A 27,500-nucleotide genomic window follows, 5' to 3' on the forward strand; every position below is an offset into this window, starting at 1 on the left:
CCCGTTTTCTTTAGCATCTTTTTCTTGCTCAACCTTCCTAAGAATGCACGCAAACTTACCATTGCTTATCTCTAGCAGAGACGAGGAGGAGGAGGAGAAGGAGGGTGAAATGGAGAGCATAAGGAGGAGAAATGAGGACAAAAAATAAAATCACTCCACTAAGTCTAACAGATGCTCAGGCATAGGCCTACCTATAGCAGGCCCCTTCACAGTCCACTCGTAAGCTGGAGCATCCGCGTAACCAGCATCGACCATGTGAATTGTGATGTAAGGTTCCTTGCAGCACGTGTAATTCTTGACTTTTCGGACGATGCTAGAATCGACGAGTTTCCAGGAGCCTCTGGAAATGTTCCGGCCGTCTTCGGTGAAGCGCGCTGGTAGACTGAGCTGGATGGTGATGACCGGAATGAAATGATGTATACGAATTGAATTATAAATTCATTACAGTTTCAGCGTAAAAGATTCGTGGATAAAATAGCTTCATATATTCACAGGAATAACCGGGTATATCATTGAAAGAATAGTACTACGTATCTTTGCAGAGAGAGAGAGAGAGAGAGAGAGAGAGAGAGAGAGAGAGAGAGAGAGAGAGAGAGAGAGACGTGTTTTTAGGTAAACACGAGTAACAGGTGCGGCTGAAATAAACAAAGGAACGTGTCTCGTCACCCGTCTCCTCCCATTACTATACTAATTATTTATCAATCGTCATCATTGATATTTTCAGGCGTAAAAAAAAAAACGGCATCATTGAAAATAATAATGGAATAATCGAATAACCAACATTATATAACATTGCTCGTACGACAGTAAAACAAAACTAATAATAGGTATAATCTCCATTTATCTCATTTTCCTTATTACTACAAAAGTATTAACCAACGATGATGATAATAATAATTCCATATTTATCTACTTTTTCATCATTATCATTATACATGACACCTAAAACTTAACCTAAACCTATAAAACTTGGCCTAATCTTACAAAAACGTATGCAAACACTAGGCCTAAGCGTCTTCAGAAACCTACCTCGGGCTTGTCATCCGGTAACCTCAGATTAATGGCGTGCCCGTCGTGCATCCAGGAGCCGATGACGCACGTGCAATTGGGGGTGTCGTGCGGCCAACCGGTGAGGTCCATCACGCACGTGAAGTGCAGCTTCGCAGGGGCCACGAACACGATCATCCCGCGGGAGTTGAGGAGTGCGAGCACGTTGCCGTAGGCTAAGTTCCCCCCGACGTCGGCGCTGGAAGGAGTAACTGTGTGTTGTTGGATATGTCCATTTCTTTCAATTTTCGAAGTTTTTCTTCGTTTTCATGAATGTCTAATGGATTTCAGGCCTTCAAAATGAATGATAAACACGAGAGATGACTACTTTGTGAGTTTTTGGTTTGATTTGAAGGAATTTAGGCCTTCCATAATAAGTTATGACGACGAGGAAAGGATGTTTTTCCCTACATATGCGCCGTTGTAAAGGAATTGCCTCGACCCATAACACAACTAACAGAAGAACGTAAGGCATGATTTATTACAGGCTCTGGGATTCTCAGTCCTTTCCTCTGTATTTCTTGCAGTGTCTCACGTTTAGATAATCCCACCAGGAGTAGCTGGTCCTAAAGGCCACCCATTTTTTACAAGAATAATAAAACTCATATGACACGTGTAATGAACTAGAAGAAAAACATCCTATATTTCTAACAGTAATAAAAACCAATGTTTTTTTTTATTCATTTTACCTGTTATATACAGCAATATCCGGTTCCCACAGCATGTCGTGGGGCACCGTGATGCTGGGGATGGCTTCGTAACCATTAGGATTCCAACTGAGTCTAGTGTCCCGCCATTCCTGTGAGGAAAGGAATTTGGGAATGACAGACGTTCTATATATAATTTTTCTGTAAATTTATTGCACGTTTATCAGAACTTCACCTACGCCTAATACCTTTGACAACGAAATCGGTTAAATATATAAATATCTTTGTATATTATTCTATCAATTTCTCCCTCCTAATGTCTTCTGAAAACGAGATTGGTAGTACGTAGTACACTTGAAGGACTTACATTTGACATCCACGCATCGACCATCAACGAGTGACTCCTTTCGTCCTGAAATTATAACGAACAGGAAGATAAACTGAGTGAAAATGAAAGGAAAAAAATAATGGAAGCACTGATTTGCCTCAGACAAACTCCCCTTTGACCTAAACTCAAAATTCCTATTGTTATACATATAATAACAAGAATCACAGCAGCAACACAGCTTCGATTTTAATAACAAAAACAACTTTAAAATATTATTTTAAGTCTGTGTTTACGCAACAAAACAGTAACATGGCCGACGACTCACCATTTCAAAATGCTTGATCGAAATCCTAATGTTGACGGCTGTGGTTTGAGAAGGGCGCGAGAATTTGTCATACGTCGCGAATAAGTCGTGCCTGAGTTTGTCTTCGCTGTTGTATCCATTGGCTAGGAAGATGAATATTGAAGTAATTTAGTTATTTAACCTTCATAGGCATATAGACCCCCATCAAATACTTTCTTTTACGTGTAGTCCAACATATTCATGTAATAAATTCTTCATTTCAAACTCTCTGAGAGCATAAACCCAATCTTATTCAATAAAACAGATTTCTCCCCGGTGGTGAAAAACCAAGCAATGAAAATAACATAAGGAATGGCGAATCTTACTCTGAGAAACTATCCCCAAAAGGACGGCAAAGATTTGGAACCAAGACGTCATATTGTGTGGGGCTCTCTTGGTCTGCGCAAACGTAGTTTGAAAACAAATCCGTCTCGCCTTATGTCGAACCTGAGTATAGATGGTTATTTCATCTTGTCGACGATCGCAATCTGGAAATTACATGAAGAAATACATTAATCAGTCTTTGTAAATGTTTTTATATATAATCTTATATAAAGATTTAATTATCATCAATCATTACAGGTTTGAACTATATGGCAAGGTCTTCGCATTTCTTAAAAAAAAATGCTCTCATCAAGACCACCGAGCTTGCATTTCTTAATTCCACCCATTTGAGCGTTTTGTAATATTGAATAAACACCGATACATCAAAATTATCACTATTTATAACCCAATGAAAGATATTAGAACTATGAAATGGACTGAATGTTACATTTCCAAGCTTAAAATTGAAATAAAAATCGAAAAAATAAGACTAAATTAGCAGTTGGATACGTAAAGTTTCTCAGTGTGAGAGACTGAAGGTGAGGCTTCATTTACGGAGGACTGTTGTAGTGATAATTCGTTAAGACCAAATATCGTCGATATTATGGATATTCTGCGCTGCAACGGATCAATTTCATTTCATTTCGTTAATATGGACCGTCGACGTTGAAGCATTACGTTCTAAGAGGAATTTGTCGACTCCAGGTAAATTTATTCTAGTTTTTCTAAATGGGTCAACTTGGGAATTCCAAGATGTCGCCCTCACGGCTATGTCATCCTGTGGGTTTCGAACCACTTAAACGTTAAAATGGCGTTATACATGCTGTGGTAATCGATTTTGACGTGAATATAATGATACTTTGCGATTATAAGATTCTAATGAAGTTTTTTTATATGATTTTTTTTGAAATTTTCTGTAGAATTATCCTATAACCGGTGTATAGGCCTAGGCCTACTCTCGGTCGGAATCCGAATTAACGATAATATTCACTATAAATAGTTTTTAACGTCCTTAAAATAACTTCGGATGCAAATTAAATAATATTCTACATTGCAAGACACGTCTTGCATTTAAAACGTTGCACGGAACGTGGTTCTCGATCGGTTGATCCACAGCAGCAGCCTTCAATCAAGTCGTAAAGTAATTAAATTCATCGAATGTTATTTATAAATCAAGCCAATTATTCAATATCCAGTCGTTAAATTGCAGCAAAAAACTAAGTTAGTGAAGGTGTGGAAAGTTAGGTTAGCTTAGTTTACGGTTGTTTAGATGAAAATCCTTCGCGAAAATATTAATTATTTAATAATAGAAAATGGTCGGTCCAGTGAACCAGGAAGTGTGTTCTACTCATCCGTCGACAATAATATAGGTATTTCATTTCTCTCTCGTACTTCATTTAGTCACCTGACTGTATTGTTAGGGTATATTCGGGTATACGTGACCTATATGTCTCAACGTGTGTATATTCAGAAGACTATATATACTTAGTATATGTGTCGTATAGTAGACGAACTTTTTTTTTTGTTTTTTTTTTTTTTTTTTTGACCAGAAATATAACAATACCTTTATCATTCAACATTTCCTAACTTGTCGGTAATTCAACCTCGTTCTCAGACTAATATTTCATTTTTTTATCAGCCATTTAGTAATGAGGCCTAAGAAGTCATGACCTAACTCTGTCACCTCCTCTTAAACCCAAACTTAAGACTTGCACACATATACTCTGTACTAAAGTACTATACAAGTACTAGTAGTAGTACCACGTTCCCTGTGCACATGTGTGAGCACGTATGTTAGCGGTACACTGATCGTTTACCTCTAAATTCACCGGGGACACCTGTTGTCTTGTCTCGGGTCCAATTCATAATTCATGAACAGCGGATTTTCTATTGCGAAATTTTGTACCGGTTGTGGCTAGACCGATGGTGTCACGTGACCACCTCGTGAGCCACGCATTCCTGTAGGTGATGTGAATTCCAAATAATATATATATACCATATATATATATATAAATATCTATATATAAATATATAATATATATTATTATAATATATAATTATATATTCTATATTAATATATTATATATTATATATTTAGATCATTATTATATTTATTATATTATATTCAATATCTGATGAAGATCTTCAGCCGTGAAAACCTCCGCGTTTCCCCCCTTTTATCCGGTGGCTTCTCTAGGTTCTTAGCTATCTGAGAATTAAGTTGCTAGGCCTATAGCCTATGATTTGCTCATCCCACGTTGGGATTGCATTCCCCCGTGATCAACTAACTACCAGGTACTTTTAGTGTTTGCTTAGACGCGGTTCCGTGTTTGGTAACCGCGGGGATGGGCGTATAATATCACAGTTGCTCCCTTAAGGACGTAACGTCATGTGATTTGGCGACACCAACCTTTTTGTTATTCGTGCTATGGTCTAATTGTGTATTCCAGTTGCATTGTACCTCATGAGTGCTAGGACTCAACCCCTGCCGTATTAATACTCTCTCTCTCTCTCTCTCTCTCTCTCTCTCTCTCTCTCTCTCTTTTCTACTACTGCTACTATCCGACTTGGGCGGGGAAATTAATAAAAGTTAAGAAATTTGAGCTAGTAGTACTCGAAGGATGCTTAGCGGACACATTCCAGCTGCCTGAGACGCCATTAGGCCGAAGGACGCCCTTGAGATATATAAATCCCTTTCAAGTTTACTTCCACCCACCCCCCACCCCCTTCCCCTTTTTGGGGGAAATTCTGCTCTGGGAGTTCATGCACGCGCGTAGTTGCGATTCCCTGAATGTAGGGGGGGGGGGGATGTGTTTGGGGGTGTGTGGATGATGAGTTAGATCTCCTCCAAGTATAATAATGACGTTTACAAATTTGTCAAATGAGTACAGAGACAAACTTCAGAGAGAGAGAGAGAGAGACGAGAGAGAGAGAGAGAGAGAGAGAGAGAGAATGAGAATTAAATAAACGTTTTTTTCGTATTACCAGGTGTCTTCCTTTAAATATTTTTTTTTTATTGTATATCTGCCAGTTGATTCTAGCACTGAATCTAGCAAATCTAGAATCTACTGGTACCAATTTCACTGGAAACAAGTATTTCTAAACAGCTGAAAAATAAATCCTGATCTACAATTATGCCACAGACACACACACACACACACAGTTGGAATTACAGTGTTAATTCACTTTGCTATATATATATATATATATATATAATATATATATATATATATATATATATAGAATAATGAATGTTGGGATGGCGCTACATGTGCAGTATGTAATTTGTTTAGTGGAACCCGGTCGATCTATTGTACATGTATATGCTTGTATGATGTCGTAGTTAAAGGCAAGACATTGAATATATATAGACCTTAAGTATATAATTATATCTATATATATATATATATATATATATGATAAATAAATACGTATCTGTAAAATAAATATAAAACATCTACATATAGTATAATACATACTCGTACTGGCCAAATCCATCGTTATTGTGAATTTACCTATTTGTGTATATGCTCTGTATATAGTAATTGCATTGCTCAGAAGACAGCGCTGCTGCAGATTAAAAAAAAAAAAAAACAAAAAAAGTCCGTCCGAACTTACTACTAGTTACGTGTTGCAATGTTTTTATTTATTTATTTTTTTTCTATATATTGGGACCTTGGGTAACTACAGATGTAGTAATATGTAGGGAATTTAGCCGAGGGAATTTAACAATCTTAAGTTTGTAAAGTATAAACCTTAATTTTTTACAATCCGTTCTAAGGGTCAACAGAATAAGCATTTTTATAAGAATTCTTATATTTTTCCTGAACACTTATCAGAATTCATGTGACACGGCTAATGGGGTAGAGAACCTTTGTTATTTTCGATGGTTATCCATGTAAGTTAATTACGCAATATCTTGTTATTTGTTATGCAACAGAGGCAAGATACCAACCTTGCTTATTCATGAATTACTGCTTGACCACCAAGAGTCACAATAACATTATTTCGTCACCGTCGGCGACTCCTTCAGGAGAATGTCAGAGAATTAGGTCACGGGAACAATATTAGGGGGGGGGGGGGGGGGGGGGAGTCTGTTACGAGGGATCGTGGAGAGAGAGAGAGATTAACTGAGCGTGGTACTGATACTGTAGATTTAGTAGAATTCCCTTCTTTCCCCCGTGTTCCCTGATTCAGTATATTACTACAGATAACCAGAACAGGAACAAAGCAAATAATAATAATAATAATAATAATTATTATTATTATTTTTTATTTTTTGCTCAATCACAGTCCTCCAATTCGACTGGGTGGTATTTACAGTGTGGGGTTCCGGGTTGCATCCTGCCTCCTTAGGAGTCCATCACTCTTCTTACTATGTGCGCCGTTTCTAGGATCACTCTTCTGCATGAGTCCTGGAGATACTTCAGCCTCTAGTTTTTCCAGATTAATTTTCAGGGATCTTATTATTATTATTATTATTATTATTATTATTATTACGAGCTGTAAAGATTCCTTTTGAACTGCGCAGCAGTTTTGCGGGGATGGAGGTCACTACGTCACCTTGTAAACAGGTTAAACAAGTTCTCTTTAATACATTTCTAAGCGTGAAGGTCACGTGTCGAACGACGGGAAAATGTTTGGCACAAATATCGTGATAGATTTTTCTAAAAAAAAAAATAAATAAATAAAAAACGCGGGCTTGACTGACTTACTCATTTTATCAAATGTGACGTGATCGTGATTTCAGGTGAGACATCGATATATCACTTTCTCATGCGATTGTCGATGTGAAAACGATAACTGTATCAAGTGAAGTGAGATGCGGTTTCAGGTAGTGTCTTATCACTTCTCCGTGCTATTTGTTGGTGTGAAAGTTGTATTTTGGTTTTCATTTCGTCTGTGTGACGTAGCTTAAGATGTTCATTTCCATTTCTCAAAGAGGCATCGGTAATTCATCAGTAAAAGAGCATCTGGAGCAAATAATTCCCCAGACAAGACCAACTTTATGAGACGAAACATTTATATAACGCCTCGAACAGAAGCCCTTTGGGAAATCGTGGACTCACTGGTTATATAACGCGTTACGTATGACCAACAACGGTGTGAAACGAAAAGCATTTATTTCCCCAGGGGCAAAAGTAGACCTGTGCCCAGTCCTGGCGTCAGTCCGGTGGCCGTGGTCAGTCCCTGACGCCAAGGTCGCAAGGTCTGAGGTGGGCTACCTTTTAAGCATCAAGAGCAAACAATTGTTTGTTTATTCAAGACCAGAGCAACCAACATTCTTTTATAGTAATATATATAGTAGTTTAATATATATAATTTATATAGCCATTATGACTAAACCTTTTACGTACCGAGCGCTAAGATTTTAGGATTAATATGAATTTTAATATGAGATATCATATTCGGTATTGAAGAATACTTGTAAGTGTACAGGAGGAACATATTTCTTTGTAAGTTTCGTTTATTTTTCTATTATCTTAAGAGACCTACTGGAAGCAAAGCCCTATCCAATTCCTCAGAATGAAGTACTACAGTAAGTTTATGCTGCATGAAAATGTAATTTTATGTCTCGGAAAAACACATAGCTAAGGTAGTTATAAATAATCTTCTTCGGCCAAACAGATTCTCTACCTTAGATCCAATGGCATTCAAACAAAAAATTATCAGTAAAGCACAATTCGTACAGAAAATATGCCCATTTGCAAATACGATAGCAGTTATTAGTAAATTATACGATTATGTATTCATTCACCTGCAACAAAAGTGGATATTAGTAAATTACGACGGATGGAGTTGAGAAAACGGGTGGAGTTGAGACTTAAAATAAGACTTGGGTCTAGAGTAAACGGGTGGAGTTGAGACTTAAAATAAGACTTGGGTCTAGAGTAAACGGGTGGAGCTTAAAATAAGACTTGGGTCTAGAGTAAACGGGTGGAGTTGAGACTTACCATAAGACTTGGGTCTAGAGTAAACGGGTGGAGTTGAGACTTACCATAAGACTTGGGTCTAGAGTAAAACCAGCTGAGTTGGGAAGGAAGGCGGGGGGCGGGGGGGGGGGGGAGGGGGGGGGGGGGGGGGGGGGAAGGTATGCGTGTAGTTCATGTGAAGCCTTCAGGAGTCTCAATAAGGGAGGAGACAGGGCGAGGGAGTGAGACAGAGGGAGGGAGAGGGAGATTAATAAGGGCGTGTCCAGACGACCAGTTGTGAGAAGTCCACACATAATACCTTGATTTTTTTTAGGCCTAAGAACCCGAAGACCTCTCTGAAGTCCCTGAACACCTTCAAAACATGTTTTAATTTTGGATTCCTTACAAAGATCAAATTAAAATGAACGATTTTTTTTTTTATGAAAAGGGTCTTTAATCATTGAGGTATACTTGACAATGAGTTTTGAAATTTTAGAAAGCTTAGGAAGATCAAATTAAATTTTTTTTATTGAAAAGGATATGTAATCTTAGGCCATTTAGATAGTTTAGTAGACCAACATCATAGAGAAAATAGTTGAATTGGAGGATGATATACGAATGAGGACAGGAAAATGAACCTTATTCCTATTTAACGAGGCCACCGTAGGAGCCGCTGACTCAAAATTCCAGGCTCCAAAGAATATTATGGTGTTCATTTAAAAGAAGCAACGGGAGGTAATGGAAAATACAGAAAGAAGAGATCAGTTATTAGAGAGAAGTAACAGAAGTTAATATTATGAAATAAAGAAAGAGGAGATACGTTGTTAGAGAGAACAAGATGTAAAACTTGCAATTAAAATCACCATCATCTTAATCTACGTCAAATAAAAAATTCGCATGAGAGTGCCACAAAAAAGATTTTGATTCACATTTGGTCACCTGGATCCAATGTGGGTTTTGTTGGTCCTTCGGAAAAGACGATAAATATTTGGATTTGAAGACAATTTAATAGTTCCATTTCCACTCAGACTTGATCTTTCGTAGCAACGCATTTGTTTGTTTATTTATTTTACTTCGTGATGTGTCTAACAAGTTGTTAACGGCCTTTGACCGTGATGAAACTCTTTCTGTCCCCCCCCTCTTTTTTTTCAGAGTTCATGGCATATTTTATATATACATAGTATATATGTATATATATATTGTAAGGGAATGAATATATTTGGTAAACTTTTATATTGTAGTTATGCTTTTGACTTCACACATTAAAGTAAATTTCTGTTTGTTTTTGTCCAGTTTATTTATATATGTCGTTTGAAGGTTGGACTTGGGGTTTTTACCTCCCCCCCTCTAAGGGTAGTTATAGTTTTAATTGGTAATTAACCCTTGTAAATGTTTTTCTTTTCATGGTTGACGGTGTTTCGACTGTTTGTGACCCGTTTTGTTTTCATCTCCGCTTCTGATATGGGAACTTGCGGAGTGATGAAGAGGGAGTTAACGGCTCCCTGTAGAGAGGTTACCAGCTCCTATATTTTTCCTGACGGCTTGTGGTAAATTACTCTGATGTTCTGAAGACATCCTCGACTTTGTGAAGCTATTGGCATCTTGGAGGTGTTCCTTTTCATCCCCCTACGAACAGTACTTTTGGTAGACGTCTCTGCGGTCTGTGTAAAGAAATCGTGTGACGCTCTTCCTTTACAAGACGTATACTTCGGGGTTGTGATGCCCTAACTTGCTTGATGTACTTTTGGAGGCGAACCTCGCCCGTCATTTGCCCTTGCCCTCAGTTAGCTGAACCTCTGGAGTCGTAAAGAGGCCTCCCAGGGTCGAAGAAGAGGGTAAGATCCCAGACCCTGTGTATTACTATAAATATTCTCTCTTATAGACGACCTGAGTTGGGTATTTCATCCTTAGTGACACAATTGGAGTTAACCGTGAAGACGAGACTTCGCGCTAATATTGAAGAGACGATTTACTATGAAGCACTGGAATAGTGGAGTGATAGTTAATTTTTCTTGACTACAAGATAATTATGTTTCATAGTCCTAATGTACGCTTATTCGAATGTGTGGTTTGATTAGGTTTAAGGCTATTTTTCTTACTTTGTCTCTTACTTTCGTAACGACCAGTGCATCTGTGTTTTCTATCTCCCCCTAGTAACTTTTTCTTTTACTTTAGTATGATAGTTAGCTAGGCGAATGTATTTTTGGATTTTTTTGTAATTGTGAGTTTTGTTTTGCTCTTTCTTCCCTAAAGTACAGCTTTCAAGGGATTTCTTTGTAATGATAAGACCTTTTTGTTGTAATAAATAATTAAGTATATGTTTAGTCTCTGTATCCTTTCTCTTTGAGGAAATACTTTGGATTGTTGATGCTCTGGTTATGAGTCCTACTCATTACCATAGTGGTAAGGACTTTAGAAGTGGATTAAAGAACCTCTGAACTCATTACCCATCTCTAAGAGTTCATAACAATATATATAGTATATATATATATATATATATATATATATATATATATATATATATATATATTTGTGTGTATGTACACATATATTGAAATATATTATGCACACACACACGCGGCCGAATTTTTCAGTATCCTGATTTGGGAAGAAAATATTTTTGATTTGAAACGTGAGGAGTTGTGGTTTTTGTCTCAGTTTTTGCGTTTGGAACTGCCAGCAGAAATTCGTAAAGGGCAGTTACTCAAAGAAGTGCTGAAAGCTGCTAAAGAGTACCAAGGGAAGGTGAGTGTCTCGGATATGAACAAAAATCAAGAACAGGGCAACGTTACTAACGATGGAAACCGGGAACTAGATGAAAGTAACATTCATCAGGTAAGTGAGTTGAGACTTAGTATTTTGAGGGAGGAAGCGAAAATTAAAGAGTTGGAGTTAAAAGCTATGCAGTTTCAAGCAGAAGAAAAAGCTAAAGAAAGGGAACACGAGATTATCTTGCGTAGAATGGGTAACAATAATAGTGATAATAATAGTAATAGTAGTGGCTCTGTGGGTAATTTTAATGTAATGTCAGCGTTAAAGTTAGTACCATTGTTCAATGAGGAAGATGTCCCAGAATTTTTCACTTCTTTTGAGAGGATAGCTAAAAGGTTGGTTTGGCCGAAAGATATGTGGACCACTATGATACAATGTCGTTTGAAAGGGAAGGCTCAGCGTGTATATAATACACTTAATGAAGATCTTTGTAACGATTATGACACAGTGAAAGCCATAATTCTCAAGGCCTATGATTTAGTTCCTGAAGCTTATAGGCAGAAATTTCGCAATTTCAAGAAAGACGCCAGTGATGACATGTATTTGAATTTGCGAGGCAGAAGGAACAGTTTTGTGAGGACTGGTTGAAGTCTAAGGATATTGACAATTTTTCTAAATTAAAGGAATTGATTTTGATAGAAGAATTTAAAAGGACTGTGACTAGGGAGTTAAAAATACATTTGGATGAATTAAAACTGGACTCATTACAGGAGATCGCTATTGCGTCGACGAGTACTCTCTCACCCACAAAACAGGAAAAGTTAACAAGGGAAGTATCTATAAACAATAGGAAATTTTTCAATGGTAGTTGGAGAAGGAATAACCAGAACAGACAACAGGAGTCTTACAAACCCGATTTTGACAGGAATACGAGTAATAAGAATAATAGTAATTATGATAATAAAACTAGTAGTGTAAATAGTGTTAGTTCTCGTAGTTATGTCAATACTAGTAGGAACGTAGGTAACACTAAGCTATAGAATCAGGAATAGTTTTGTTTTTGGTGCAGTAGGAGGGGTCATGTGGAGTCTCAATGTTTCTCGAGAAAGAAATATTTCGAAAGAAACCCGAAACCTGTCAGCGTTGTAACAGCAGATAAACCGCCTAGGGAGGACGAATCTAGATGACTTAGATTTCGTAAGTACATAACGGACGGATTTATTTTCACGGATGAAACTAAACAGATTGGGACAAAAATTAAAGTATTGAGAGATACTGGGGCTGCTCAGTCATTAATTTTACGAGGGTCTGTCCCGGATGGATATGTTTTATAAGAATGATGAGTATGTAGTATTGGGTGGTTTCCCGAATACAGTGGATTCATACCCACTAGAAAACCTTTTATCTAAATACTAATTATTTTTCAGGTGAAGTAAAATTGGCGGTTGTTGATAGTTTAGCCAATTCCTAAGATAGGATTTTAATTTTTGCTAATGATTTGTCCATTACTGATGAAGCTTGTATCTTACCAATTCTGTCTGTGGTCGAAGTAGGGGACGACCACTGTCCTATGAGTGATATTTGTAAACCTATCTCGGTAATAACGAGGTCAAAGGCAAAAGAGGTTGACCTGGCCCAGGTTGATTTGGATTTGGATGTGATTGATGAACTTAAGAATGACTCTGTGACAAATAGTACACTTACTTTTCGAGACGTAGAGTGGGATTCCAAGGCTTTTAGAAAAGCCCAAACTGTTGAATTTCATGAATTTATTAGTAGTGATAGTAATGATTTATCGAAGCCAGTATTCTGTAAAGAGAGAGGTTTACTCTACAGGGTTAGTAGGTCAGCTGATGCACCTGCTGATCAGGTAGAGGTTTCCCGTCAGTTGGTAGTTCCTGAGAAGTATAGGAATAAAAATTTTGTCATTGGCTCATGAAAACAATCTTGCTGGCATTTCGGAGTCAGAAAAAACGTTTCAGAAGGTTGCACGGTATTTTTATTGGCCCGAATGCGCCGAGATGTAAAGCACTATGTGCTGTCTTGCAGGGTTTGTCAGTTGGTGGGGAAGCCTAACCAGAAGATACCTAAAGCCCCACTTATTCCCATACCTTCAGTTGGAGAGCCTTTTAGAGAGGTGGTGATCGACGTTGTGGGTCCTCTCCCGCGGACGCGCGGGGGCAATGAGTATTTGTTGACAATTGTGGATAGGATGACTCGCTTCCCGGAGGCTGTCCCCCTGAGGAGTATTCGGAGTGAAAAGATTGTGGATAATTTGATTAGCTTCTTTACTAAGTTTGGCATGCCTCGCACTTTGCAATCTGACTGTGCTACTAATTTCACCAGCAAATATTTTAAGAATAAAATGTCTGAATTAGGGATAAAGCACATTACCTCTTCTCCGTATCACCCTGAGAGTCAGGGCCAGGTGGAAAGGTTTCACCAGACCCTGAAGTCTGTTTTGAAAAAGTTTTGTATGGAGTCAGGAAGAGAGTGGGATAAGGAAGGGGTCCCGTATGCCTTATTCGCTATTCGTTCCGTTCCAATGAAGCTTTGGGATACTCTCCTTTCGAGCTTGTTTTTGGGCATTGTGTGCACGGGCCTTTGGAGGTTGTACGTGAGCATCTGGAGGGGGAGACTCCCGAGGTCAACATTCTTGATTATTTGTCAGGGCTTCAGGAGAAACTAAGAGAGGCATGGATGTTTGCTAAAGAGAATTTAGCAGAAAGCCAGGAGGTGATGAAAAACAGATACGATGTTGGGACTCAAAAAAGGGTGTTTAAACCTGGAGATAGTGTTCTAGTTTTGTTGCCCTTCCTAGGAAATCCTTTGAGGGCACAGTTTTCAGGGCCCTGGAAGGTTCTGAAGAAATATAATGACGTGAATTATTTGATAGAGACCCCAGGTAAAAGGAAGAAAACTAGAGTATGTCATATTAATATGCTCAAACCTTATATAAGTAGAGATGTAGAATTAGCTGAAGATGCAGACGTGGACCCTGTCACTTTAGTCAATGTAGAAGTAGACACAGAGGTAGATACAGTAGAGTCTGTAGTTAGTAATAAATTATCTGTTACACCCGATGCATTGAGTAGCAATTCTGAAATTTTAAATAATCTGCAAATTAAATTTCAGCACTTGGATCCCGGCAGGTCTGTATCATTAATTAACCTGATCAATGAATATAGAGATATTTTTCAGGACACTCCAGGTAGAGCCACGGTCCTCGAACATGATGTGGATGTGGGGGATGCAAAACCCATTAAGCAGTGTCCCTACCGACTTAACCCAATAAAGAGAGACATAGTGAAAGAGGAAGTGCGATACATGCTAGACAATGATTTAATTGAACCTAGCAGTAGTCCGTGGAGTTCACCTGTGGTGCTAGTTAAGAAGGAAGGCGGACAAAACCGTCTGTGCTTCGATTACCGAAAGGTGAATGCAGTAACTACGACTGACTCCTTTCCTCTACCCAGGGTGGAAGACTGTATTGATCGTGTTGGGTCTGCAAAGTTTTTGACAAAATTGGATCTTTTGAAAGGCTATTGGCAGGTGGGTCTTTCCCCCCGAGCGAGACAGATTTCGGCCTTTGTGACAGGTGACGGCCTTTTCGAATGCAAGGTGATGCCATTCGGAATGAAGAATGCGGCTGCCACATTCCAGAGGCTGATGAATTACATAACCCAAAATTTGGAAGGTTGTGTTGTCTATATAGATGACCTTATCATTTTATAGTGATGATTGGAAGACTCATCTTAAAAGATTGAGAGCTTTGTTTCAGGTGTTGCGGAAGGCTGGCCTAGTGGTAAATCTTAAAAGAGTGATTTCGCTCAAGCAAAGGTAATTTACCTCGGTCATGAGGGGGTGGGCCCCCCCCCCTGGGTAGGTCGCCCCCAAGAAGGCTAATGTGGAGGCAGTTGCAGATTTTCCAGCACCTCTTAATAAAAGGGGCGTTAGGCGTTTCCTTGGTATGGTCGGCTATTATCGCCGATTCATTTGCAATTTTTCTGACATAGCCAACCCGCTCACAAACTTGTTAAAGAAAGGTGTCAAATTTATTTGGTCTCCTGAATGTCAGGAGGCTTTCGAAAAACTGAAAGCTACCTTAATTAGTTACCCTTTGTTGCGATCCCCAAATTTCAAATTGCCTTTCAGGTTAGGTACCGATGCCAGCGATTTGGGACTTGGTGCTGTTCTGTTGCAAGAGGATGACTCGAAAACACTACACCCCGTTGCTTACTTCTCCAAGAAATTGTCGCCAGCAGAAGGAAAATATTCTACAATAGAAAAAGAGGCATTGTGTCTAATAAAGGCATTGGCCCATTTTAATGTTTATTTAAGTAATTCTAACTCTCCTATTATAGTTTATACAGACCACAACCCCTTAGTCTTTATCCAACGTTTCAAAGATAAAAATATGCGAATTCTTAGGTGGAGTTTGACTCTCCAAGAGTATGATCTCGAGATACGGCATATACCAGGTAGAGACAATATAGTTCCCGACGTTTTGTCTAGGTCCTTTACAATAGAATGATTTTTCCGTAATAACAACCATTATTTTTTTTCAGGAGTTCACTTAATTTGTTTCTTGCTTTGTTAAAAAGTTAAAGTAATCTTTAAGGTAATTTTATTTAGTTTTTGAATTCTTAAAAAAAAAAAAAAAATTCTTTTAGATAATTTTTTTTTCCTTTTTGGTGGGGAGGTGTAAGGGAATGAATATATTTGGTAAACTTTTATATTGTAGTTATGCTTTTGACTTCACACATTAAAGTAAATTTCTGTTTGTTTTTGTCCAGTTTATTTATATATGTCGTTTGAAGGTTGGACTTGGGGTTTTTACCTCCCCCCCTCTAAGGGTAGTTATAGTTTTAATTGGTAATTAACCCTTGTAAATGTTTTTCTTTTCATGGTTGACGGTGTTTCGACTGTTTGTGACCCGTTTTGTTTTCATCTCCGCTTCTGATATGGGAACTTGCGGAGTGATGAAGAGGGAGTTAACGGCTCCCTGTAGAGAGGTTACCAGCTCCTATATTTTTCCTGACGGCTTGTGGTAAATTACTCTGATGTTCTGAAGACATCCTCGACTTTGTGAAGCTATTGGCATCTTGGAGGTGTTCCTTTTCATCCCCCTACGAACAGTACTTTTGGTAGACGTCTCTGCGGTCTGTGTAAAGAAATCGTGTGACGCTCTTCCTTTACAAGACGTATACTTCGGGGTTGTGATGCCCTAACTTGCTTGATGTACTTTTGGAGGCGAACCTCGCCCGTCATTTGCCCTTGCCCTCAGTTAGCTGAACCTCTGGAGTCGTAAAGAGGCCTCCCAGGGTCGAAGAAGAGGGTAAGATCCCAGACCCTGTGTGTATTTACTATAAATATTCTCTTATAGACGACCTGAGTTGGGTGTTTCATCCTTAGTGACACAATTGGAGTTAACCGTTGAAGACGAGACTTCGCGCTAATATTGAAGAGACGATTTACTATGAAGCACTGGAATAGTGGAGTGATAGTTAATTTTTCTTGACTACAAGATAATTATGTTTCATAGTCCTAATGTACGCTTATTCGAATGTGTGGTTTGATTAGGTTTAAGGCTATTTTCTTACTTTGTCTCTTACTTTCGTAACGACCAGTCCATCTGTGTTTTCTATCTCCCCTAGTAACTTTTTCTTTTACTTTAGTATGATAGTTAGTAGGCGAATGTATTTTTGGATTTTTTTTGTAATTGTGAGTTTTGTTTTGCTCTTTCTTCCCTAAAGTACAGCTTTCAAGGGATTTCTTTGTAATGATAAGACCTTTTTGTTGTAATAAATAATTAAGTATATGTTTAGTCTCTGTATCCTTCTCTTTGAGGAAATACTTTGGATTGTTGATGCTCTGGTTATGAGTCCTACTCATTACCATAGTGGTAAGGACTTTAGAAGTGGATTAAAGAACCTCTGAACTCATTACCATCTCTAAGAGTTCATAACAATATATATATATATATATATATAATATATATATATATATATATATATATTTTGTGTGTATGTACACATATATTGAAATATATTATGCACACACACACGCACACACTATAGTAGGCCTACTGGGACGAAGAAATGAAACTGGAAAAAAGGTGAGGAGGGTTACGAGAAGGTCAACTGACTGACGCCCAGGTAAAAAAAAAAAAAATTCCCTCCCCCCTCCCCCGAAAATCGGGTATTCTCCCCCAAAACTTCTTTCTTACCTGTCTTTCCAATAGGCCACAACGGGCGTCTTTAGTGGGTCACGCCCGCTCCGCGGGTTTACGATCTTTGCCTTTTCGATAATTCTTCCTCCTCTGAGAGAGAGAGAGAGAGAGAGCGCCCCACCACCCACCTCTGGATTGTTTAATTAACCAAAAGTTTTCCAAAACAGTTATATTAACCCAACGCCTCGTGACAGAGAGAGAGAGAGAGAGTCAGTCTTAGGGGTTCGAGGTGACCTGACCAATTTTAACACATTGTAGAATAACTTTGAGTTACCTACACCTAACGGATCTTCTCATGTCAAAATACAACGAATTACAGTTGGTATAATTCAGCTTGGCAGGTGTTGGTAACTGACATGACACCTGTTGTGATATTTTAGAAAATAACTCTTGACATAAACACCAAAGCCAATTTCAGTAAACGAAGAAAACTGGAAAAGTGTAAAAAAAGTGATTACAAGAAAATAAAAGAAACGCAAGTTTCCTTAACGAAAATAATAAATTTCACTTAAAATTTACCGAATAGAAATGTGAATTAAAGTTGGATTATTCCTGAAATTTAAAATGCAGTTATATTACCCACCGAAACTGGAAAAGGTAAGGTCACAAAGTGAAAATAAGTGGATGTATAAGATGGACCACATGCAAATTATATACATAACAGCCAAAGAAAAAGTGAAAGTAACGTAACATGAAGTAACCCTGAAAGAATGAAAATGACAGATTACCAGAAATGTGTAACAAAACGTAACAAACCTTACCGCGCTTTATATCCTCAAAAAATTATTCGCGACAAAGACCTCCCGAATTGACGTAACACATTCCGTTTATCTTTACTGCTTACGAAAACCTAAACACCTATTGGAACTGTCGAATGCTCCTCGAAGATGCTCGGACGTTAAGTACCGCCACCAGATGGCGCTTCACCACGTAAGACCTCCACCACTTCCAAGGCACAACTGACCACATCAGGCCCCCAAAAGTCACAAGAAGTCTCGCAGTCCTGCCCATGATGTCTGTGCCCCATACCCAGCTCTCCATACCCTCCCTGATCCGTCCTCAACCTTGTTACTCCTCCTCCTCCTCCTCCTCATTCCAACAAGTATCCCCGCCAACTCCTCAGCCCACCCCTTACTTTAGAATGATCGCTTCCTCTTCACCAGGTGGGGTTACTTGTTTTCATATCGCTGCCCACGACGACCATTCCTCGGTTGTAGTTTTATTGTGGTTATTATTGCTGTTATAATGTTGTAAATGTTGTTAGATTAAACGGGCCTTATGCCAACACTAGCAGCCATGCTTGTAAGTTTTACTCTCATTTGAGTTGAGCTGTTGATGGGGTAAGACTGCCCTATGTCGACCAGATTCGTTAAACCTTTGGTGTTGTTTTTAGGTGTTTCACATGTTGCTTGTTGCTTTTTGTTGTTCAGTTGCGTGGGTCTTATGCCAGCGTGGGATCTTATACTCTTGAGCAGCTGAGTGGTCTTCGCGTGTTGTGTATGCAATGAAAAGGTTTGGCGATATGAATTTGCTCTCTTGTAAACATTAGTATGTTATACATGCATATATATATATATATATATATATATATATATATATATATATATATATATATATATATTTTTATACTTTTTCTACAATCATTTTCCTTTCTTCTTCCACATTTATTGCGGTATTTCATTATAATCTTTATTTATATACTATATACGTGTTTTCAGAAGAAGATGTGGTAACCAATTCCTCTACTATTATATATATATATATATATATATATATATATATATATATATATATTTAAAAATTTCACTTTCGTCTGATTCCCTAAGTCTTAGAAACCATTGACATCAGAATGTTCGCTGTCACATAAAAAAGAATAAATATGTGATTTGCAATAATAAATAATAAATCAATCATAAATAACAAGCTGAAAATGAAAGCTGTACTCCTAACTTGTGTTAACTTATCAATTATTGTGCTATTCAAGAAGTGAAGTTAGCTTGGGGTGGGTCTAACATTTTAGTCTTGTCCTGAAGCCACGTTAGAGCCACTGTTGTTAAGATACAGTTAGAGTCTACAAAATCAAGTTTGGCCAAAAAAAAAAAAAAAAAAAAAGGTAACAAAAATAGAGATTCAGAACGGGGAGTCGTTAGTGGGAGATACTGCCAGCTTTATCAGGTCCCTAGGATTCAATAATGCTCAATTTAGACCCGGAGGAGGAATTCAAGAAGGGGCGTGGCTTATATAGGTCTTTTGTTGCTAACAGACGAGGGAAAGGAGATGACGTCATAGGCATGGGTTCAGGCCTATCCACCAATGCCCTTTTTTCGTTATTTTCTTTCAGACTTTCTTTATGAAATCTTCAGAGAGAGAGAGAGAGTTATAGGAAAAGGTGATAAATGAATGAATAGTACCTGCCAGAAAAAATAAGACCGGTACACCTGAAATTCAGGAGACGTAAAGCAGAGAGCAGGAATGAGAGAGAGAGAGATGATTCTTCGCGTATTGTTTATTTTTTTTTCATGCTCTCCACCATAAACTACATTAGGTATACATGAAAGCTGACCTCAGGTTCGTTCACTGTGCAATAACCCTCCGATCAGAACTTGTTTGTGTACTGGTGCACTACGCCAGACATCTTTGTTTATTTATTTGTTGTTTTTCACGTTTATTTATTTGTTGTTTTTCACGTGCGGATGCTTGTGTAGTCTAGCGTACGTCCGTCTCTGTCTCGCGTACTTCCCGAGATACAGGTTGGTGTTTAATCCTGAACTTGTGTGGTCTAAGAGTGGGGTTCCAGTATTTTTATATTGTGTTGGGATGATGGAAAGTCTTCGAAAATACACCACGATATTTGTTTTTCACTCCGATTATTATTTAATGTGTTCATTTACACATTTATCGGTTAATTTTTTCATTATTTGACCATTTCTTTGATTTGCCTGTTTGTTTATTTTGGTACGTATCATGGAACATATATTTTCATGATAACCGCTGGCTGACCCGAGTGCTTTAAAGAGAGAGAGAGAGAGAGAGAGAGAGAGAGACGCAAATGTGTTCCACACATGTTCAAATGTCAATACACATGTGTTCGCAGGTTACTTGTGTGCTTTTTTAGTTATTAATAAAAGTCACCGTCAAGTAGAGTAGTAATCGTATTTGAAAGAAACGTAAAAAAAATGAAATAATTAAAAAGGCGCTTGCTAAGATAATAATATCTCCCGCCATGGGTATTAATGGGTATATATATATTTGTCTGTTATCCCGCGGTGATCGTAAGGGCGGCTGGGCATTGTCTTGGTATTGGGAAAATAGCCCTTAAGGGCAGCCCTTAGCGGCCCCACCCAAAATCAGCGTCTGATTACACTATTCCGGAGTCTCTCTCCCTGTAAGGTACACGAAGTGGCTTCGAGTATAAAGAGCCCTTACTATACCTCAAATTGAAGACCATTTTACAAGAATGTAGGATCGTTTGACCAAAATTAACATTTTTCAAAAATCGAGGATCATTGTACACGAATGTAGGATCGTTCTACCAAAATTGGGGATCGTCTTACCGAAATTGAGGATTTTTTTTTTCCTTTCTTTTTTAACTACAATTTGGGATCCTTTTCTCATAAGTTGAAGTTCAGTTCGTGAATTGGGTTTTGGTTTTGCAATGAATGGAATTAAAGAAATCATGACAATTGTGCTGACTTATTTCTTAAATATATACATGTACTTTGGGACCGCCACCCCCCCCCCCCCCTCTCTCTCTCTCTCTCTCTCTCTCGCGTACTTGGAAACTTGGGTTTGTTGCAACCTGTCACTGTCAAAGAAACAACACATGTCGGGCATAACTCGTTGTTGTTCGGTGCCGTTGCTCTTGTTGTTTCGACCGACTCGTCGACTTTCTCGCTCACTATTCTTTAGTCTCAGGTTGCTCACATTCTTAAATGCAAAGAATACCTTGCGTCGCGGTTCGTCGGAGACTAATAGTATAAGCTTCGGCTTGGTATAGATCTTCGCAAGATTACTTATATTCAGGTTTTGCGTCAAAGACAGATTTATGTTGTTTGCGCGTCAGGTCGCGTGGAAAGTGCGTGCAGTGTACGTATGTATGTTAATTTTGGGGAACTGGTTTGGAGCAGTTATTAACTGCGTTGCTTGTGACCGTTCTGGTGAGCTCGGTTAGTTATGGCGACTGAGGGGAAAGGATGAGAAACACACACATATATAATTATATGATTGTGTCCGTTCACATTCACAGTTGGTCATTTAATTCCTCTGAAGCCTTTTTACGATATATATATATATATATATATATATATATATATATATATATATATATATATATATATATATATTAATATCACATCACCGTGATTCGTATAAATCATTCGAGCTACAAATGTCCTTTTAATATCTAGTAATTCGCTCTACCTCGGAATTGATATATTTTCATATATGTCAGCCGAAGGGGAATTTTTTTAGTTGATTAATAATTTCGTCCTCTCGTGGGTTCGAACCACCGTCCAGCGGACAGAGACGAAATCAAGACGTCAGTGACGTTATCGATTCGGCTGGACGGCGGTTCGAACCCACGAGAGGACGAAATTATTATCGACTAAAAAATTCCCCTTCGGTTTACATATATGAAAACATATTAATTCTGAGGTAGAGAAAATAATATTATATATATATATATATATATATATATATATATATATATATATATATATATATATATATATATTTATATATATATTATATTTATATTTACACACACACACACACACACACACACATATATATATATATATATATATATATATATATATATATATATATATATATATATTATATATATATATATATATATATATATATATATATATATATATATATATATATATATATATATATATATATATTATATAATAATAGTGAACTTGTGTGTGTATGTGTCCCGTACCACAAATACTCACTATTTCCCATATTTATAATTTGTAACGGGAACCTGTTTATACAACGACCAGTCATTAAAACAAAATAATCAATTAATCTGCGAGATTCTTTCCTGGTCTGGTAGTAGTAGATGCTACGGCGGCTACGCATTCTCACCGCGCAAAAACTTGTTGATCTAAAAGACAAGTTCTTCCCTGAACTGTTAAAAAAAAAAATAAATAAAAACTAAAAAAGGGGCATGGCCGAAATACCAAATGATCGTAAATAAACTGTTGATGTTGTTAATACTGATAACACTTGTTGTAGTATGTTTATTTTGTATTTAATTTTTTTTCTTTTTAGAAATTAGTACACGACTCACACAGAAATGTCCATGTGCCGTAGTTTGTGTTTCTTTTATTTTTACGAAATTGTACTGAGTAACACGAAAATTTTAATGTGCCATTATATCATGTTAGCGTTATCTTTATTTTACGATTTCGTGCACGAATACCAAAGGGTAAATTCTAATATATATATACAATTATGCTTGTTTAATTTTACGAATCCGTACACGAATAACCAATGGAAAATGTGGATGTGCCATTATATGATTGTGTGTTCTTTATTTTACGAATTCTCACACGAATAACAAAAGTAGAAATTTTAATCTGCCTCTATAGTATGTCTTTTTTTTAATTGACAAATTCGCACACGAATAAAAAAATAGAAAGCTGAATGTGCCATTCTGTTTCTTCTGTTTTTTGTTTTACGAATTCGCACGCGAATAGAGAATGAGAAATTTAAATTGTCGTTATAAAATATGTGTGTGATGATTTCTTTACGAATTCGTACGCGAATCACCAAAGAGAATGTCAGCCATGGAATGAGTCGTAAGAATAATTAGACGAGTACGAAACTAGTCTGAGAGACGTACTACCCGTGACCACACCTGCCCACTATTAATTAAATAAATAAATAGGATAAATAAATAAATTATATATATATAGATATTTCAGTTCAGTTCATCTTCGTCATATCTCGGTATCTAATTCGCTTTGCAGTCAACAAGATCAGATGATCTACGCGTAAACAACCGCTCTAAATTCTTTCTCAGCTCAGAAGTTGCTCATATGCATTGCCGATTACCTTCTCAAAAGCATGGCAAGGCCGGGTAGTACGATGCTGTAAGGACTGTAGGATGTACTCTAAGGACTCTCTCAGATGTATACAAAGTCCTTTTGCTATATACAAAGTATTTATGATGAAAGCTTCCGCGTAACGAACGACTGCTTGGGCTGTTCTTGAAGCCTCTTCTGGCGAAGGTATCTACATACTTCTGTAAAGGGCATCTGTTTACGTAAATAACCTGGCGTCTTTACAGGAAATGCATTTAACTGAGGCAGAATCCGTTGTCAAACATTTTTTTTTCTTGTTCAATGGTACATCTGTGAAGTTTCTTCTGTTTTTTTTATGAGTAATTTGAATAAGATTATATATATTCATTTGAGAAGCCACTCAAAAATTAGCACACACACACACATATATATATATATTATATATATATATATATATATATATATATATATATATATATATATATTTTCTTCTTTTCCTTGTTGGTCACGGTAAGTTTTATGGTAACTTCTGGTTATATATTTTTTAGCTTTATATTTAGCTGTTAAAAAATATTGAAATCACTTGAAGTATCTGAGTAAAATTCTATTGTGATTACTACTACTACTTCTACTACTACTACTACTACTACTACTACTACTACTACTACTACATTAAGCATGTTATTATCAGTACAGTCAACAGAGATTTAGAACTTGATTTCATGCAACGTAAATTAAGAATAAAATTCGCCATAGAAGTAAAAAATAAAAAATCTTCGATATAAAATAAAACTTATTCAGCTCACTCAAATAAAATGAAATAAATCGATTTATTCAATCAAATAAGATAGGATAAATCGATTTAATTTAACTAGAAAATAAAATCCAAAATCATCTCACAATATGCAGCACAAATCGCACTCGACCTCCACAAGACCACTCTTTGTCATTTAAACGAAGTTCCTCACAAAGTCTTTAGGATTCTATAGGAATCGGCTTCCTTATAGGGTATAGGTCCTTCGTTCTGCCACGCCCGTGAATACTAATACCATAGGAATAGCCTAGGACTCGAGGCGTCTCACTTTTGAGTCCTGCGAATAAACACGTATATATATATATATATATATATATATATATATATATATATATATAGGTATATATATATGTATATATTATATAAATATATATATATATATATATATCTATATATATATATATATATATATATATACCCACACGTATATAATATCGACCACTCGAAACTTTCAAAATTACTTCTTCTTTTCCAGCGAGATCAGATCATTTCATAATTCGTTTTGACAGATGATCCATAGAGACATATGCCCTTCCTGACCCCAACCCTCCTTTTTGTTGTTTACGTAAATGCAGTGCTCACAACTGTCATTGTATTCTAAGGCTGTATCAATTTTGATATCTGTATTCAGATTGTGTCACAATTGATGAGAGAGAGAGAGAGAATCCTACACAGAGAATGAATATGAAATGAATAGTTGGCAACAGCTTACGTCAGTAAACCGTAAATGTAACGTAAAACACACGTAAAATCGTAGACGTACGGTGACGGGTCGTCCGGTCGCTAAGCTCCGCCCACCAGGTCGCCGTAGCCCACTCCAGTTTTGAAATGTTCAAAACAAGTCGTGGGTGGTCACGCCGAATGTCACCTGACGTAGCTCCAGGCATTGCACGTGGGAGCCACAGTGACTGCTGCGGGGTAAGCGCTAGGGTCACCAGCATCGTTCGCCGTCGTTGTTTTCTTTCCGCGGCGAAGCACGCGGGCCTCCTAATTGCGCTGTAGCCTACGGCGAAACCGGTTAACACATTTACAACCCTGTACAACATGGTAACGCTGTAGCGTGGTATAAAAGGTCAGGTCGGTGCCCTCAGGTCAGCTGTTGTTTCCGTCTCCCGAAACCAGCAGTTTCCTTCAAGCACTCTCCACAACGCCCTTCAAGATGCTGAACCTCCTAAAACGACCAAGGAAGGGACCATCAACGTCACATCTTGCTGGACCTTCTTTCGGCCCGGAAAAGACTCCTACAGCCACTCCTACAACCACTCCTGCAGACATTCAGGACAGGGAAAAAGTCAACTTCCACCTACAGGAGTCGGAGTTGGATGAGATTCTGACTGATGACAGCGACACGGAAACTTTCCATGAAGCTACCCCATTGACGAGGGACAAAACGTTCCCTTGACGGAGGATAGCCAAGACGTCGAAGATATTTGTTTCTTCTGAATAGCAGTCTTACAATAATGGTGTAACAAATAATGTAAATATTTGAGAGGAATTCCTATATACATCTAAAAAATATTATCTTGAATAGGTAGAATTCCTATTTATTTCCAAGAATGTTTGATAAGTTATTAGAAGTTATTCTATATCGCTTAAATATAAATCGCCCATAGTCAACAGTTTTATATGTCTAAGTGTATGTCTGAATGGTAAAATCGAAGCAAGAAAATTCTAGTGCTAGTCTTATATACTACTTATCCTATGTTCATTTATTTGTGATGTTACATTAATTACATATTATGTATATTACAGATAGCGACTATCAAAAAGTTACCATAAAACTAAAATAGATTAATTTGTAGGAAAACAACGAAGAGACGAGCTGTTACAATGATTGTTTACGGAACGGCAAGCTCTGTTCACAGGCCCGCCCTTTTGTACCCTACGGCACCACAACGGTGGGCGTGGTCTTGACGTGAAGTTGACGTACATAGAACATTACAATATCGGCGTTAGCTTCAGGTAGACGTCCGACCTTGCTTTCTTTGCGCGTACATTTGCGGCGCAATTTACGGTGCTGGCTTTACGTCCGTTAGCCCGTGTCCTGTTTACCAGCTGTTCAAGGTCATTTCACCGCGATGATGCCCACGATCCACATACGTGGGCATACGCCGTCGTGATACGTGAATGTGTGACCCAGCATCGTCACTATTTGATATTACACTCACTAGCGCCATACAGATGGAGAAGGGTATGCGTAACATACCCTGTTGTTTCTGATATCGCGACCGTCAAGTAAAAAAAAATGGAAGACTGTATTTTCTCACTCTTAGAGGTCCGTTATTCCTCACACTGTTGGACTGTTGAACAGTCCTCCTCCAGAAACTCAAAAGGCGCAGTGCATTAATAGCATAAAACAATTTACCTTGTATTTTGATCACTTATTTGTTTTTATATAATATGTTAGTTTATATATATATATATATATATATATAATATATATATATATATATATATATATATATATATACTTGTCTTTTATCTTACGGTATTTGATCCTTCTCTGTAACTCCTTTTCAAATGAACACCAGATTCTCGAATTTCGAGTGATTGGTCCCTGTATAGGCTTCTTCCATACGAATAGAGGGGTTTATCTTCTTAATAATAATAATAATAATAATAATAATAATAATAATAATAATAATAATAATAATAATAATAATAATAACTAATAATATAATAATAATAAATGGTGCAAAACTGAAGTCGGTACATATTCAAAGTGTTCCACAAGGTCGTATTTCACAGCAAACGTTGCCGTAGAACTTGGCCAAATATACTCTACCGGATTTACACTCCATCCTTCAGTCACTATTATGGATTAAAATAATTGACAAATACAATCTACGGGACTTGCATTCCTCCATCCTTCAGTCACTTATGAATTAAAATGATTACTATATACCAATATTTTTATTTATCGCCTGGTTTCTTAATATATACTTCTATTCATTCAGACCTTCAGTTCTGCAGTGCAACTTAAGTGAAGTCCAGTTGCTAAACCGTAGATAGAGCCACTTCACTTTAGGAAAGGCATTAGCTAGTGATGACATATATATATATATATATATATATATATATATATATATATATATATATA

At 37.4% G+C, this 27,500-nt stretch overlaps 1 protein-coding gene across 1 annotated transcript; it reads right to left on the reverse strand.

The window, feature by feature from the left end:
• Positions 1-150: 150 nt before the first annotated feature.
• Positions 151-18,545, reverse strand: LOC135203984 (neuronal acetylcholine receptor subunit alpha-6-like). The gene is made up of 8 exons (XM_064233909.1): positions 18,307-18,545; positions 13,425-13,552; positions 2,692-2,853; positions 2,348-2,469; positions 2,062-2,106; positions 1,737-1,846; positions 1,030-1,246; positions 151-387 (listed from the first exon to the last, which is right to left on the reverse strand). The coding sequence occupies exons 3-8, from the start codon at positions 2,741-2,743 to the stop codon at positions 151-153; spliced, it is 783 nt and encodes a 260-aa protein (XP_064089979.1). The 5' UTR covers positions 2,744-2,853; positions 13,425-13,552; positions 18,307-18,545.
• Between the last annotated feature and the right edge of the window lie 8,955 nt (positions 18,546-27,500).

Source organism: Macrobrachium nipponense, chromosome 44 (genome assembly GCF_015104395.2).
Source record: "Macrobrachium nipponense isolate FS-2020 chromosome 44, ASM1510439v2, whole genome shotgun sequence".
Classification (NCBI taxonomy): Eukaryota; Metazoa; Arthropoda; class Malacostraca; order Decapoda; family Palaemonidae; genus Macrobrachium; species Macrobrachium nipponense.